This window comes from Melopsittacus undulatus, chromosome Z (genome assembly GCF_012275295.1).
Source record: "Melopsittacus undulatus isolate bMelUnd1 chromosome Z, bMelUnd1.mat.Z, whole genome shotgun sequence".
NCBI lineage: Eukaryota > Metazoa > Chordata > Aves > Psittaciformes > Psittaculidae > Melopsittacus > Melopsittacus undulatus.
This window is the reverse complement of record NC_047557.1, coordinates 61,994,470-62,009,258: the sequence shown is the minus strand read 5'-3', so window position 1 is coordinate 62,009,258 and position 14,789 is coordinate 61,994,470. Positions and strand designations below refer to the sequence as shown.

The following is a 14,789-nucleotide window of genomic DNA, read 5'->3' as shown; positions in this document are numbered from 1 at the left end:
AAGTAGAGCACATAATAACAGAGCTATTGCTTTTGTAACTTGTACTACAGGCATTTGTCAATGCTGCTTTGACTTAATTTTCTATGCTGCTCTAATTCTTTCATGCTGTGCTAAGAAGCAGGTGTGAACAAATGTGTAAGGATGCTTGTATTCTTCAGTATATGGGTAAATGTGTGTCAGAAGAAGATAGTAGTGTATTTATGTGGTGCAGGGACTTATCTCTGGCTGACTGTAATATTTTTTTGGTTTTTTTTTTACTTTTTCTGACCTACATCACATCAATTTTAAGTTTGTCCTTGAAATCACATTAGATAGCTCATGTTTCCTCTCAGAAACAGACTCCCAGTAATTAAAAGGATCTTACAATGTTCTATTAATTACAGGAATTGAAATTTTTATATTCAGAGGTTAATTGATGATATCTGCATATAGCAGTTTCCCTTAAAATAAACTGAGTTACAGTAATTAACCTTTTGTCCAGGTTAACAGACAATATCATTTGTCTTAGCAGTATGCTGGAAGTTGGGTTTCTTAGGTATCTCTTGGCTTCTTGCTTTGCCTACTGTTTTCTTCATAACCCTGAAGTGAAGAGTGAAAAATGTGTCATATTCACATATTGAGGTGATCCCTTCACTCAAACTGCATTCTTAAGGAAAGGGTATATGATGTAAAATCTGAAGGTTTTGGACATGAATCTAGGCATAGCAAAGCTCAGAGTCTGCCACTTGCAGCTAGCAATTACTAGCAAACTGCAGGAACTGGATTATTGCAAGCATCATGCTCATCTCAAAGGAAAAGCAAACTACATGGATTTTCTGTCTCCACGTCAGATTTATTCTACTCCTTTATGGTCTCTGAAAGTATCAGCAAAAACATTGGGCAACAAAGAGTAATCATGAAAGACAGAGATCTATGATTTTTTTCTGAAGTTTTAATACAAAATCTTTCCTGTGATATTTGAGCATTTTAAATTTGGGTGAATGTCTATGAGTGTATTGGCACATGGCTGGAGGTCTGAGGGAGAGAGATGTCAGAGACAGTGCTGAGAGACAATGTTCTCAGTTAATTTGATTGTTTTCCTGGCACTCAGAGTCTACTGGGAGTTTTGCCCTACCTACTTGTGCTTATCCACAGGTATTTTTAAAATTTCCCTTAGGATTACATTTGTTTTGTGTACATTTTTCATTATTACAGTAATCTATTTCATGCTTTTCTGCAAGCTGCCAAGAAACCTGGAAAAAAAAGCTATTTCATAAACAAATTAGGGGCTAAAATTATAAATACATATTGAGAACTCTTTTTGCCTACCTGCATTTTTTATCAGTTAGGGACAAACATAAATTTCCACTATGAGTTTGCCTGATTTCCAGAAGGAAAAGCCTTATCCTTTTCCCTGCCTGTAGGAATCAGCTTGCCTGACCACAGTATGTCCGCATATCCTTGTGCTGAGCAGGGTTCTCTATAATGCAATGCTGAAGTTTGTACTGAATTTTTTGGCCGCCATGACTAGAAAACTTAGAAGGAAAAAAGAAGCTTATAGAAGGTGAAAGCAAGGACAGCCAGACTGGGAAGAATAAAGGGATGCTGCCTGGGTAGCTAAGGCCCAGTTGGAATTGACTCTGTCCGGGGTTGTTAAAGATAAGAGGAAAGGCTTCTATAGGTATGTAGCAAATAAAAGACAGACAAGTGATAAAGTAGGCTCTCTCTGGAAGCTATCAGGAGAACTGGCTACCCTGCATTTGGAGAAGGCTGAGGTTCTCAATGACTTCTTTGCCTCAGTCTTCACTGGCAAAAGCTCTGCCCACACCAACCAGGTCTAGGAAGGCAGATGTAGGGACCATGAGAACAAAGACCTCAGGCCCACTGTAGGAGAGGATCAGGTCTGAGACTATGGGACCTGATGAAATCCATCCGTGGGTCCTGAAGGAGCTGGCGAATGAAGTTGCTAAGCCACTGGCCGTCATATTTGAAAAATCATGGCAGTCAGGTGAAGTTCCCGATGACTGGAAAAAGGGAAATATAACCCCCATTTTCAAGAAGGGGAAAATGGATGATTCAGGGAATTACAGACCAGTCAGTCTCACCTCTGTGCCTGGCAAAATCTGGGAGCAGATTCTCCTGGAATGCATGCTAAGGCATATGAAAAACAAAAAGGTGCTTGGTGACAGCCAGCATGGCTTCACTGAGGGGAAATCCTGCCTGACCAATTTGGTGGCCTTCTATGATGGGGCTACAGAGCTGATGGACAGGGGTAGAGCAGTTTGGAGCACCTCCTGGATGAAGACAGGCTGAGAAAGTTGGGGCTGTTCAGCCTGGAGAAGGCTGCATGGAGACCTCATAGCAGCCTTCCAGTATCTGAAGGGGGCCTACAGGGATGCTGGTGAGGGACTGTTCATTAGGGACTGTAGTGATAGGACAAGGGGTAACGTGTTGAAACTTAAACAGCAGAGGTTTAGACTGGATCTAAGGAAGAAATTCTTTCCTGTTAGGGTGGTGAGGTACTGGAATGGGTTGCCCAGGGAGGTAGTGAATGCTCCATCCTTGGCAGTGTTCAAAACCAGGTTGGATGAAGCATTGGGTGATATGGTTTAGTGTGAGGTGTCCCTGCCCATGGCAGGGGGGTTGGAACTGGATGATCTTAAGGTCCCTTCCAACCCTAACAATTCTATGATTCTATGATCTACTGTCCTGGTTTGAGCAGTAGCAGTCATTTTTCTCCTTCTTGGTAGCTGGTGCAGTGCTGTGTTTTGACTTTTGGGCTTAGAACGTTTGCTGATAGCAAGCATGTTTTGAGTTACTGCTCAAATGTTTGGTTTGTTCAGGGCCTTTTTCTGAGCTCATGCTCTGACAGGGAGGAGGGGAGGCCGGGAGGAAGGAGAGGCAGGACACGTGACCCAGGCTAGCCAAAGAGGTATTCCATACCATAGCACGTCATGTCCAGGATGTAACCGGGAGAAATCCGGAAGGGCAGGAGCTCTGGGGGGATGGAGGAGGTATCGGTCGGTGCTCGGTCAGGCAGGGTGGGGTGAGTTATGGGTCGGTGGCTGGTGAGGTGTTGTATTCTCTTCACTTGTTGTTTGCTTTATCATTTTTATTTGTAGTAGTAGTGGCAATAATGATTTGTGTTATACCTTAGCTATTAAACTGTTCTTATCTCAGCCCGTGGGGGCTACATTCTTTGGATTCTCCTTCCTAACTCTCCGGGAGTTGGGGGAGCAAGGGAGGGAGTGAGTGAAGGAGCTGTGCGGACTTGGTTTTAAACCACGACATCTACCTGGACTTGAGCAAAGGGTTTGACACTGTCCCGCACAACATCCTTGTCTGTAAATTGAAGAGACATCAGTTTGGCAGGTGGACCACTTGGTGGATAAAAAACTGTCTGGATGGCCACACGCAAAGAGTTGTGGTCAATGGTTCAATGTCCGGCTGGAGACCAGTAACGAGTTGTGTCCCTCAGGGATCGGTGTTGGGACCAGTCTTCTTCAACATCCCTGTCAGTGACATGGACAGTGGGATTGAGTGTGCCCTCAGCAAGTTTACCAATGACACCAAGCTGTGTGTTTCGGTTGATATGCTGGAGGGAAGGAATGCCATCCAGAGGGACCTGGACACGCTTGTGAGGTGGGCTGATGCTAACCTCATGAAGTTTAACCACGCCAAGTGCAAGGTCTTACACCTGGGTCGCAGCAATCCCAGGCACAGCTACAGGTTGGGCAGAGAAGAGATTCAGAGCAGCCCTGAGGGGAAGGACTTGGGAATGTCGGTCGATGAGAAAATGAACATGAGCCAGCTTCAGTGTGAGCTCGCAGCCCAGAAAGCCAACCGTATCCTGGGCTGCATCAAAAGGAGCATGACCAGCAGGTTGAAGGAGGTGATCCTGCCCCTCTACTCTGCTCTTGTGAGACCTCACTTGGAGCATTGTGTGCAGTTCTGGTGCCCTCAACATAAAAAGGACATGGAACTGTTGGAACAAGTCCAGAGGAGGCCACGAGGATGATCAGGGGACTGGAGCACCTCCCGTATGAAGACAGGCTGAGAAAGTTGGGGCTGTTCAGCCTGGAGAAGAGAAAGCTGTATGGAGACCTCATAGCAGCCTTCCAGTATTTGAAGGGGGCCTGTAGGGATGCTGGGGAGGGACTGTTCATTAGGGACTGTAGTGACGGGACAAGGGGTAATGGGTTAAAACTTCAACAGGGGAAGTTCAGGTAAGATGTAAAGAAAAAGTTCTTTACTGTGAGGGTGGTGAGGCACTGGCAGAGGTTGTCCAAAGAAGTGGTATCTCTGGCAATGTTCAAGGCCAGGTCGGACAGAGCCTGGGCAACATTGTTGTGTGAGGCATCTCTGCCCATGGCGGGGGGTTGGAACTAGATGATCTTAAGGTCCTTTCCAACCAGAACTGTTCTATGATTCTACAATTCTATGATTCTATGATCAGATGCGTTATGCAGACATAAGAGAGCTGGAAATTAAGTTTTTCCAGCTGGTTACAGGGTGAAGAAGAACTGCAATCCATTTAAGTATATACCAGCAGTAAAAGGAAGTACGTGCTAAGTATCTGGGGGGAATCTGACCTGATGATTTGATCGAGCTGTAAGAATTGTTTTAGGATTACTGCCTGATCCTAATGTTATGTTTACAGCAGTCATGTGGCAGATGAGACAATGTCTGCAGGGCTGTGTCGAACTTCTTATTAGTGGCAATTGTCAATGTTGTTGTGAAAATGTCTCAGGCCTCTTGTTTCATCTTTGTTCTCTAAAAGAAACAAAGAGATGCCACATTTCTTTCCCATTACAGCTTTGGGTCACCTGCAGCTACATAATTTTTGCACCATACATCACATGAGAGAATGGAAGGTCCGTTGACTGGCACTGATATTTCCCAAGCAAAGTGAGTGTTGGGGAGAGTAATGGTGTTTCTGTTAGTGTATCTGTTTTCTATTAAGCATGCTGAGATAAAACAGCAAAGTATATATTAGAGATGGCGTTCTCTCCTGTCAGAAGACAGTGATTGCTACATTTAGCTCTTAATTCAAAATCTTGATAGAGGTTTGCTGAAGCCCCTCAAATAATCAATAGAGCTAATTTTATCTCTTAAATGAGTGAGGCTTTTAAAAATAATAAAGACATCTTTGTAATGACCAACCAAGCTGTTCCAGATTTAGGTCTGTTGCTCTGTGTGGTTGGGGGTGGTGAGTGAAAGGGGTTATATAGGCAATGCCTTTGTTTGATTCTGCAGGTTTATAACCCCAAAAATAAAATTGAAAATGTTTCTGGCAGTCATCCTCCCTGCACAGATGGCTTTCCTCCCAGTTTTGGCAAGCCTGATTTCAGTATAAAACTGAGCAATTATTAGAAAGTGAAATATTGCATGATATAACACCACTATCACCACGGTCAACATCATGACAAATGGAGTGTTCATTGTTTCTGGTACCATGTGAGAGACCTAGTGCCACTGTGGTACCCCTGCCTTTAAAACCTGTAAACGTGTACCGTTGCTACTGCTGGTGATGTGTAGGTAGAGGGACAGAACAGAGCAGATGCTTTAGCAAGGAACTGTGGCCATTTTCTCATTTGCGTTGGCTCTGTATTTCAATGCAAATACCACTGAACAGGTGGCTGATGAGGCCCCTGTGGACTGTTTACTGTAAAGGTTACAACCAAAATCGATAGGCCTGAGATGCTTCTAATTCCATCTGGGAGATGTTCATCTTCCATCTGACTGTTCCCACTCTGAACAGCAGCATCCTATTAACGCTGCAGTCATCAGGGATGTCTCACTCAGGTCAACAGAAGGTTTCTCCTATTTAGGCCTCCATTTGTTCTTTATGTTTTCTTTCTGCACTGCACTGGATCGAGCAGTAATCTTGACAATCGAGTTGATCTTGACAAGACAGGTTGCCAGCATTAAGCATGCTGGGTTTTGCCTACTGACTTGACACCTGCTACTACTGTTCAGCAGGCCCGGGCTCATCACTGCTGCCTGGGGGTTGTCCAAATTTTTTCAGCTTATCACTTACTGAAGCAGGAGCTAGTAATGTTACATATCATAGCTGACATTATTGTGCATGATGTATGGCCTTGTAAAGTTGCAAATGAGGGGAGAGGGAAACTGGTAAGGACTCACATTTGCACAAACCTGACCAAAATAAGCAAGTACTACTGAAACTTGCGTGAAAAGTACTCTGTATTTTGGCTGAAATTTTATTTTAGACATGCGTTTTTGCAAGTCTTAGTGGAAAAATCTGCATGGTCCATGTATCTATGTTTCATCAAACTAGTAATGAGATTTTTATTATTCTTTTTAATGAAGGTTGATGCTGTTGCTTACTATATGTGGCAAAATCATTCTCATTGGTGTCTATCCCTTAGACCTAATAGTCACATCTGGCATGAAGCCTACGGCAGCTGGGCAATGAGTAAGCAGTACTGAGTCCAATTAAAATGGTAATAAAGCATGTATGACAGAGGGCACCTATGTATTCCTCTTATAGTCAGGGGGAATCTTTTTATATGTGCCAAAGATGAGAGAGAATGCTTCATACATGTAATCCAGGGTCAACAGGGATACCAGACAGGTGGGGATTTCCTTTGGGCAGTGCCTCCCTCCCCTCACCAGCACCCAGAAACAACCCCTTGTTACTGTATAATTTGAAGGAGTAGAGGTGATTACCCCCATGCATTCACACACCAGCCTCTCTGGCATAAGGGCCAGCTACCTGGAGTGCTAAAGTGATTTTTTGGCCACTTGAAATGAATGGCCAGCTGTAGAGACAACAGGAGCAGGGCAGGAGAGAAAAGATGAATGATAGCCGCATCATCAGTCACAGAAAGATGTTGGAGGTTAGTAGCGATGATAGGCACAGAGCTGGCATTAAGTCTCAATGGCCACCTGCACCACCATTCAGGTGACTGAGCAGCAATTGATAGAGAAAGGACAACACGAGCAAAAAAGCTGGCCATTCCAGGCACTGTCCTGCCATGTGCCAATTCAGTTGCAATGTCTGGCACTCCACACTGTGTCTTGCTGATAGCCACTTGTGTCTCCTCTCTCTTGAGCTCCCTAAGCACCTGCTGAGCTTCTGTTCATTCACATCTGTCTGATCCCCTTGGCACCACTCAGCCCAGGCATTTTGCATGATGCCTTCCGCTGCCAGGTGCAGCCGTGCAAGGTGGCTGAGAGGCTACTAGCCCACCAGCAAAACCGGCATAGACAAAGGATGCTCTCCTGAACAGTTCCACTGTACTGGCCCAACTTCCCTCGTTTTCTGGAAGCTGCAGCCTGCAGGTTGTATTCCTCTCTTTTTGCTGTTGTTGTTGCATTATTTTTAATTCCTTTCTCTGTCTTGCACAGAACTCTTGTCTTTCACTCTTTAGAAACTGTGAATTTAAAGGGATAAATAGCAGTAAAGGCATCTTCCAGTCAGAGATTTCCTAGTGGTTAGCCAAGAGATGAGAGACGCTTGCCAGCATTGTGTGGCAAATCTTTCCATAGCAGGGAAACAGCAGTCAGGTCAGCCGACTGGTTTCTGCACTTTGCCTTCAGCATGGCAAAGTATGTGCTGTGTAGATTAATGTGTACTTTTTTATTGTGGGTAGGTAGATCTCACTCTGTAAGTCTCTTTCAATGAGAAACTGAAGTAGGATTTGGGTTTCTGATTCACTTGTATGTCTTCAAAGCTCTTACCACAAGAGAGTCCCAAATCTTTTTGTCATCTCTGATATGAAGCTCAGAACAGTTTCTTCCCTGCTTCTTTATGGTCCTTTTGTTTTTCCCAGAAATTGCTGAATGTGGTGAGAATGGCTGTTTGCTGTGCATTTCCAGGGTCAGTTGACAGAGGCTGCTACTTTTTTTGGTCATACATTTTTCCTTATGCAGTAGTTGAAATTCTTTTGGCTTCAGTTTTTAGTTTCCTCACTGTTTGGTTAAGTGCTGTTTCTTCTCACTAGAGTTACTATCTTTTTGAAGAGTAACTTGTTTCTCTACATGTTTGTAGAAATAAAAGTTTTTGTTGAAGACAGTTGGGGCTTTTTATGTCCATTAGGTTTTCTGGTCTTGCTTTATGCATAACACAGACCATTGAATTTTGTCTGGAAATTTTCACATTAAGTTTAATAATTTGTGGATTGAAGTGCAGCTGTCGCGTATGAACATAACCCACCATGGTATAAAGAAGGTTTGTAATAAATGACTGTAACAAGGTCTGTCCATTACTGAGGAGGCTTACTGTGCCATGGGAAAATTCTGACATAATTACATACTTGGATTTTACTTGGAATTACGCTGGGGTTAGCTGAACACACAGTGTGGCCAAAGCAACAAGATGGGAGATTTTCTAACATGGAAGAATGTCCCTTTCAATAGTTATTTATAGATATATCAATGCAGTCATTGCCATTGCTGTTGAATTTGTTCTCTAGCTGAAATTTGGCATTACACTTTTCTGGAGTTTACCAGGAAGTTAGCAGTTCCATTTAAGGTTTTTTTTTTTTGCGTTTTGTACAACCTCACAGGAACTTAGAAGCTGTAGATACAATAACTTGATTACTGGAGTATTATGGCAACAGCCATGTAATCATTTCCAGTGGAAGAGCCAAGCAATTATTTTATATGCATTGCCACCCTGGCTGTTGTTTATCAAATGCTAAAAATATCAGACAGCTAAAAGCAGAGCTCATCATGGTTGCCTCTAGATGGCTCAGACAGGCATGCATCACCACAGTGGGAGGCACTTGGCATGGAAAAATTAGACTTTTCTCCTTGGTTTGGAAGGATCATTACTTTCCTAGCTTCAGAAACTCCCATCATGCCAGTAACATGTTTTTTATAAAATTAAATGCCTCTATGTCAAGCGTCTATGTATGTGAAGGGGTATATGTATATGAATATGTATATGTATTCATAGGCTTTGAGTGATTGAATATAATAGCAATAGCAACTATATTGCACTGGTATGCAAACATCGTACTTAGAGGTGGTTCGCCTTTTGGCTGCAGTGTGCAAATAGAAAAGCTTATTCCATCTAGGAAGGCAAAACTTTGGTCTGTATATATGTTAAGAGGTCATATGGTTTATTTATACCTAATCATAGAGTATGACAGAAAGGAGGGAGCACAGAAATAGCCAAACAGGTCATCTTACATAGGTATTGGAAACCATCAACTTCAGAAAGAAGAATCGGAGCACTGAAGTATCTTAAGTATCTTGCATAAAGTTGTATTTGTATTGGTCTTGGGCATGCAGGAATCAGGTTAGTTAGGAGTCTGAAACTTGGAAGAACTACCTTCTATTCCACTTACTCAATGGCTACAAGTCATTGCATTAGACACAGGTGATAAAATATGCTCTTAAATATTTGCAGCGCTGTATTTTATTCTCATTACTCCTAATAAAAGGACGCCACCAAAACTCACTCTTCTTGTCACCATTGGTTTCCTTCAACGGGAGCAGCATCATGTTTTGAGTGGGGAGAACTGGAGTTCTCAGAGCAAGTTCTCCTCAACAAGTATGGCTTAATGCAGGCCAGGTTGAACATCAGTGGTCTGACTGAAGATCTCCCCATTGATGTTTGCAAAGCTTTTGTGTGAAGACAGTGTCTATACTTGCTTGGCATCACAGTCTAGTTACTCATGCTTCATCAGACACTGTGTTCACAAGCACTTTTGATTAGAAAGTCATTTCAGCACAGTTGCAAGTGAGAACATTTGCACCACTCCCAGGAGCCCAACCAGAGCTGAGTATTTGCTGAAAAGGAAATTTTTACTAAAAATAAGTGTGACCTTCTCGAATCAGCACTTTTCTGAAATTCCACTGAAACAGCGTGGCTCTCTCCACCATTGTAAGAACAGCAAACCCTTATGTTTGAATAATTACCTCCTAGTAAAAGGCTGCCATTGCATGCATCTTGAGTCCTACTTGATGTTACTTTATTGACACCGGCATTGATAGAGATGTGTAGTCCACTTGAATCATTGACAGATAGAAGTAGGTATTTTGCAAATACTCTTACAAATTTGAACAATTATGTTAATGCTACAGCAACAGAGAATTATGTTTTTTTTCTCTCCCTTTTTGTTCCCCAGAACCTACCCAGCAGAATGACAGAGAATTTCATTTAGTTAAAATTCTATTTATCTAGTCTTTGTTAGAAGGTAACATGTCAATTTATTTGTCCATTAATTCTTTTCAGGTAAAATTAAAAAGATCTGGCCTGATCACATGTATGTAAGATAGCAAAGTAAGCGTGCTGGGCATTGTTCATTTTTCTGGAAGCTGGCCCCCATATATATTTACACAGAGCAGTACACATGTCTGAATGAGAAGTAGGGAAACATGGTGCAGAATCACCCATGGGAAAAGTTTTTTAAGCTGTAAAGGGGAGTGGCAGCTATGTGTATACAGTACCATAGTGCTTTTCTCATGGAGTACACACACTGTTAGATGGTGGATGATGTTCTGATAGGGAGTAACAGAGAGAAGCTATTCTTACACTCCAGAGTCTTACTGTGAGCCAAGTGCTTTGAATCAACCGCCTGCAGGCTGATACTGTGAATGAATACGGTTTAAGTGGAAGAATTGGATTGCTTGATAAGTTCTTCCCATTAAACTGTTTCTCCTCATGTGCGTTTCAGAAAAGAATTTTGCATTGGACTGTAATAATAATTTCAAGAAGGAAGATAAGGCACTTTGTTTTGTCACTTTGCAGTGTACTTATGGGGCAAAATTTTTAAAGCATCAAAATTACATCTTGAAAAATTGGGTAGAGAGAAAGGATTTAATCCCTGTAACGTGTATATCTTACTCAAACCTTTTGAGGGAAAGTATGTTTCCAAGTATTATATTTAATTCTGCTGCTTATTTCTACCTGGGGCATTCCTAAGGGCCCCAAAGGTCAAGAAATAGAAAGAAATGGTGCCTGCCCCAGACAGCCAGGAGTGAAGAGAAAATGTAAGAGGTGATTAAAGAGAAAAATGAAGGAAATAGGTATAGAAAGTGTCTGAAGGCAGACCCAGCTGTGTCAGTAATCAACATAGCTATCGGCCTAACCAGTGCTAGATAGAAATGCTTCTCCTGGGGCTTGTGTGTACTGTCTTCTAGTATGCATTCTCACATAAGGTATAATAGACAGTCAGTGTCTGCATTGTGTTTCATTTATTCTTGCTATTTTTATCCTTTGCCATCCGACACTTTGTTCCATTAAGGTGTCAGTCATTGATTTACATTAAATTTTATTTTTTCTAGCATCGGTCTAACTCAGCCTCTCAGTTATTTTGTTGATAGATAGAGAGAATCAGCCAAGTTTCCAATTTGCGTGTTTGAATATCAATAGGCAAACATGGAGTATAATAAATCATTATTCCTTATGGACTGTATTGCCCTACAATGAAGTCCCTACTCCAGTCCAGTTGTAGGAGCTAAAATTTCATTTGGAAGCAAATACCTGATAAAACAAATTAATTATTGTGTCATTTTTTGAATTGGGTGAAAGATGAGGAACTGTATCTATGAAATTACAAATGAAAATGCAACACTCCAGACTTGCTAATGCTTTTTTTGGCACTGAGAAAGGAGATATAGGTATCTAATATTAAATGGTGTTGCAGAAGGGCAAGTTAGCACTTTGTTTGCCAAATTAAATTTCAAAGACTATGTAGGTTATGAAGTTTGACTTTCTGCCCGTAAATCTTGAATGACTGACAGGGTACTGTAAAATAGTTTTGTTCAAAAGGAATCTTTGGCAGGCAGCATCAAAGGTTTGAAACTCTGGAAGGGATGAAAAGAAAACCCCACTTTTACACTAATTTCCCCTGCAGATCAACATCTCTGTGAAATTTGCCTGGGAATTATGAGCTATTTACTGTATTATGTGCTGTTTTCTTTCACTGTATCCAGAGGCCCCTGTGGTTCCTTTTATCTTAAAGATTTAGGGGTATTTTTGTACATGAAATGTGAATGAGTGAATTCGTCAGTGGAACATGGGGAAAAAATGCTGGGTTTAGACAGTTCTGTTCTCCCTTATTTTATCACAAGTTGGATTATTGGTTTTATGGCACCTAGATTTATGGGTACATATTTTTATGGTAAAGCTCAATGACATGTTATGCATGCTCCATCAAGTTCTCAGTGTTTTTTCACTTGATTCACAACTCTGCAGGGTATGAATCAGGCCCATGGTATAATCCTTAATCTCTTTCTAACCAGAAAGTATAGAGTGCTTTTTTTTTTACTTATGGTGTGTGTCATTGTGTCATCATCTAATTATGTAAACCAAAGAAGGGAAAAATAAAACATTTCCTAGAAAACTCTTGCCAGCTGTCGATCAGTGTAGGAGATGAAGTTTCTTTATTGCATATAAGCAGTTGAGGCAGAATATTCTTTGTAACTCACAGGTAATGAAGTCTATCCTCAAGCAAGATGGGGCACTCTTGGGGCATGGGCTAAAGGGAAAATGACATGATAGGGTATTTTCTGCTTAGAAACATGGCATACTTCCTCAGGTATGGAGAGATGCTTGAGAAGGAAAGCTCCCTTTTAGTTTTCTGTATGCAGCGGTTAAAACTGAACCAACAGAAGGTGCTTAAATCCCTGTTTGTCTTCCACAGGGTGAAGTGAAGAAGTGAAGCCTCCCAGCTAAACTACTATGAGGTCAGAAGCCTTGCTGCTATATTTCACACTGCTACACTTTGCTGGGGCTGGTTTCCCAGAAGATTCTGAGCCAATCAGTATTTCGCATGGCAACTGTAAGTATAAGAGGCCAGAGGACTTCATTTGTTTTATCAGGGGACTTCAGCAGTATTTTGTTGAACGCAATGAATATCTCAGATCAGTCAGTTAACAATCTCATATACTAATATAGGAACATGACTTTTTCACATTGATTTATGGCTTCTAGGTGGAAAACTGCTTGAACTTCCAGAACCATGACCTTCCTCCTTCTCAAATAGACATTTCCATCACATAATCAAACCATGTATCTTGCTCTATCCGGTAGCAAAGGAGAGAAGCCTTCTCCCCCCTTCCCTGTACCGTAATCAAAGTGTCCCTCACCTGACTTGTGGAAATGTTCTTCTGGATAACCAGTGAAGTGCCTCAGGAGTATTAGGCATAGCGCACTAATGTAACTGAACTTTGAAAGTATATATTTGCCTATCTATTGAAGGTATAATTTGCCTATACAAATAATTAAATTTACTCTTTTAAGCTCTGATAGATTCCACTTTAGCATTAGGCATTTTTTTGCTAAGCTGGAATTGTAGCTAAAAAGCAAATCAAGACAAAGAATCTTTTGTAACAGAATCTCTCTTCTTTCTTACCAGCAGTAATTTGCAAACACTCCAAAATCTAGGGTAATGCAAACAACTGTGAATCAGTATTGAGATTTTGCTGGCTAAACAGGTGGAGAGATTTCTGTGCATTTTGCCATGCCAGTCAGGCTTAGCATAACTGTTTCTTTCACATTTACCTCAGTTCAATTACAATTACGACAAAGAAAAGTCTTACAAAGTCCCAAAGGTTCAGATGTTTAAAGTCTTTAGCATTTGCGTCTCTAAAAGTATGCTAAGAGGTAGCAAGACAGAAATCAATAGGCTTACGTTTAAGCCTACTTTGGGTCAGGAATCTGGTTTTAAAGTGAATTTCCTGTTTGTCATTGCTTAGTCTGCTTTGGGGTGGCCTTGGCACCTGTAAACCTGTCTGTCTTGGGTAACACCAAGCCAAAAGACAGACTCCAGGGACACATTTGATGTGTTCCAGATGCTAATAGATATCTGGGATAGAAGAACAGAACTGCTCTCAGGCAAACCCTGCTGAAACATGTCTAGTGTGACTGCTGGGTCTTTAGTATCAATATTTTCACTCTCCAGAAGCGTGATACTAGCCATCCTTGCAAATGCAGAAATAGCCAGTCTTCATCCTTTTGGAGAAATGGAACATGGGGGAGATTCTTCCTCTGCAGCATGGCATGCTGAAATGCACATGAATGTGCAGGTCCCCAGCTCATGATGGATCCATGAGTCACGGAGGAAACTACTGGTACTGGACAGAGAACAGCCAAGTTAAGCTTGGCGTTTGCATTAGGACTTGGTCAGAAGGATTAAGCTTCTGAATGTAAATCCTGCCTGGCCATCTTACTTTGTTTCTCCAAGAGTTCTCAGTATCCAGATCACAGGGAAGTTCCTGTTTCTATCTAGTTTTATCACCAGGCACTCTTGGATGCTTTGCTGAAGCCATGATGGGAATCAATACATCGACCAAACTTAACAGAGAAAATACTTTTAGAGGACAATAGCTAAAAACACTAAAGCAGAAGGTGAGTTTCAGAAGAAATAGGCTCCTTCAAAGAGCTCCAGGTTTCTGGGAAGGCTTATTGATGGGGAAAAAACCTCAGGGACAGCTAGATGCTAGTCACCTCTGTATAACATGCATATGCAGCAGTTCTGCATTGATGAGGATGCTCATCAGAGTTTTATCCTCCTCCCGTTTTTTGTAATTTTGTTTACTTAACAAGTACCTTAGTTTGTATATCTAGATGTCATAATTATGTATACATGTGAAGTCTACCAGTAAGGTGACCCTTGGGCAGAAGTATTCACTATTGTTATAGGCTGTACACAGATAGCTGGGGAGCAGCAGCAGACACTGTGTATGCTGAGGTCTCATTAAAAAAATCATGGAAACACCGTGAATAAATATTCTTCCTGATAGAGCAAGGGGGGAAAGCTGACTTGTCAATAGCATATGCTCAGTCCAGGGCTTCCAATCAGTATTGCTGTCCAGCTGCCAGAAGAACT

General features: G+C 41.7%; 1 protein-coding gene across 5 annotated transcripts in view; it reads left to right on the top strand.

Moving 5' to 3' along the window:
• SEMA6A (semaphorin 6A) overlaps window positions 1-14,789 on the top strand; it is a 114,008-nt gene that overhangs the window by 39,286 nt on the left and 59,933 nt on the right. For all 5 annotated transcript variants that reach the window (XM_034073273.1, XM_034073274.1, XM_034073275.1 and 2 more), the window contains one exon: window positions 12,603-12,740. In XM_034073273.1, the coding sequence (XP_033929164.1) occupies window positions 12,641-12,740 (100 nt within the window). In that variant the 5' untranslated portion in view covers window positions 12,603-12,640. The remainder of the gene's footprint in view (window positions 1-12,602; window positions 12,741-14,789) is intronic.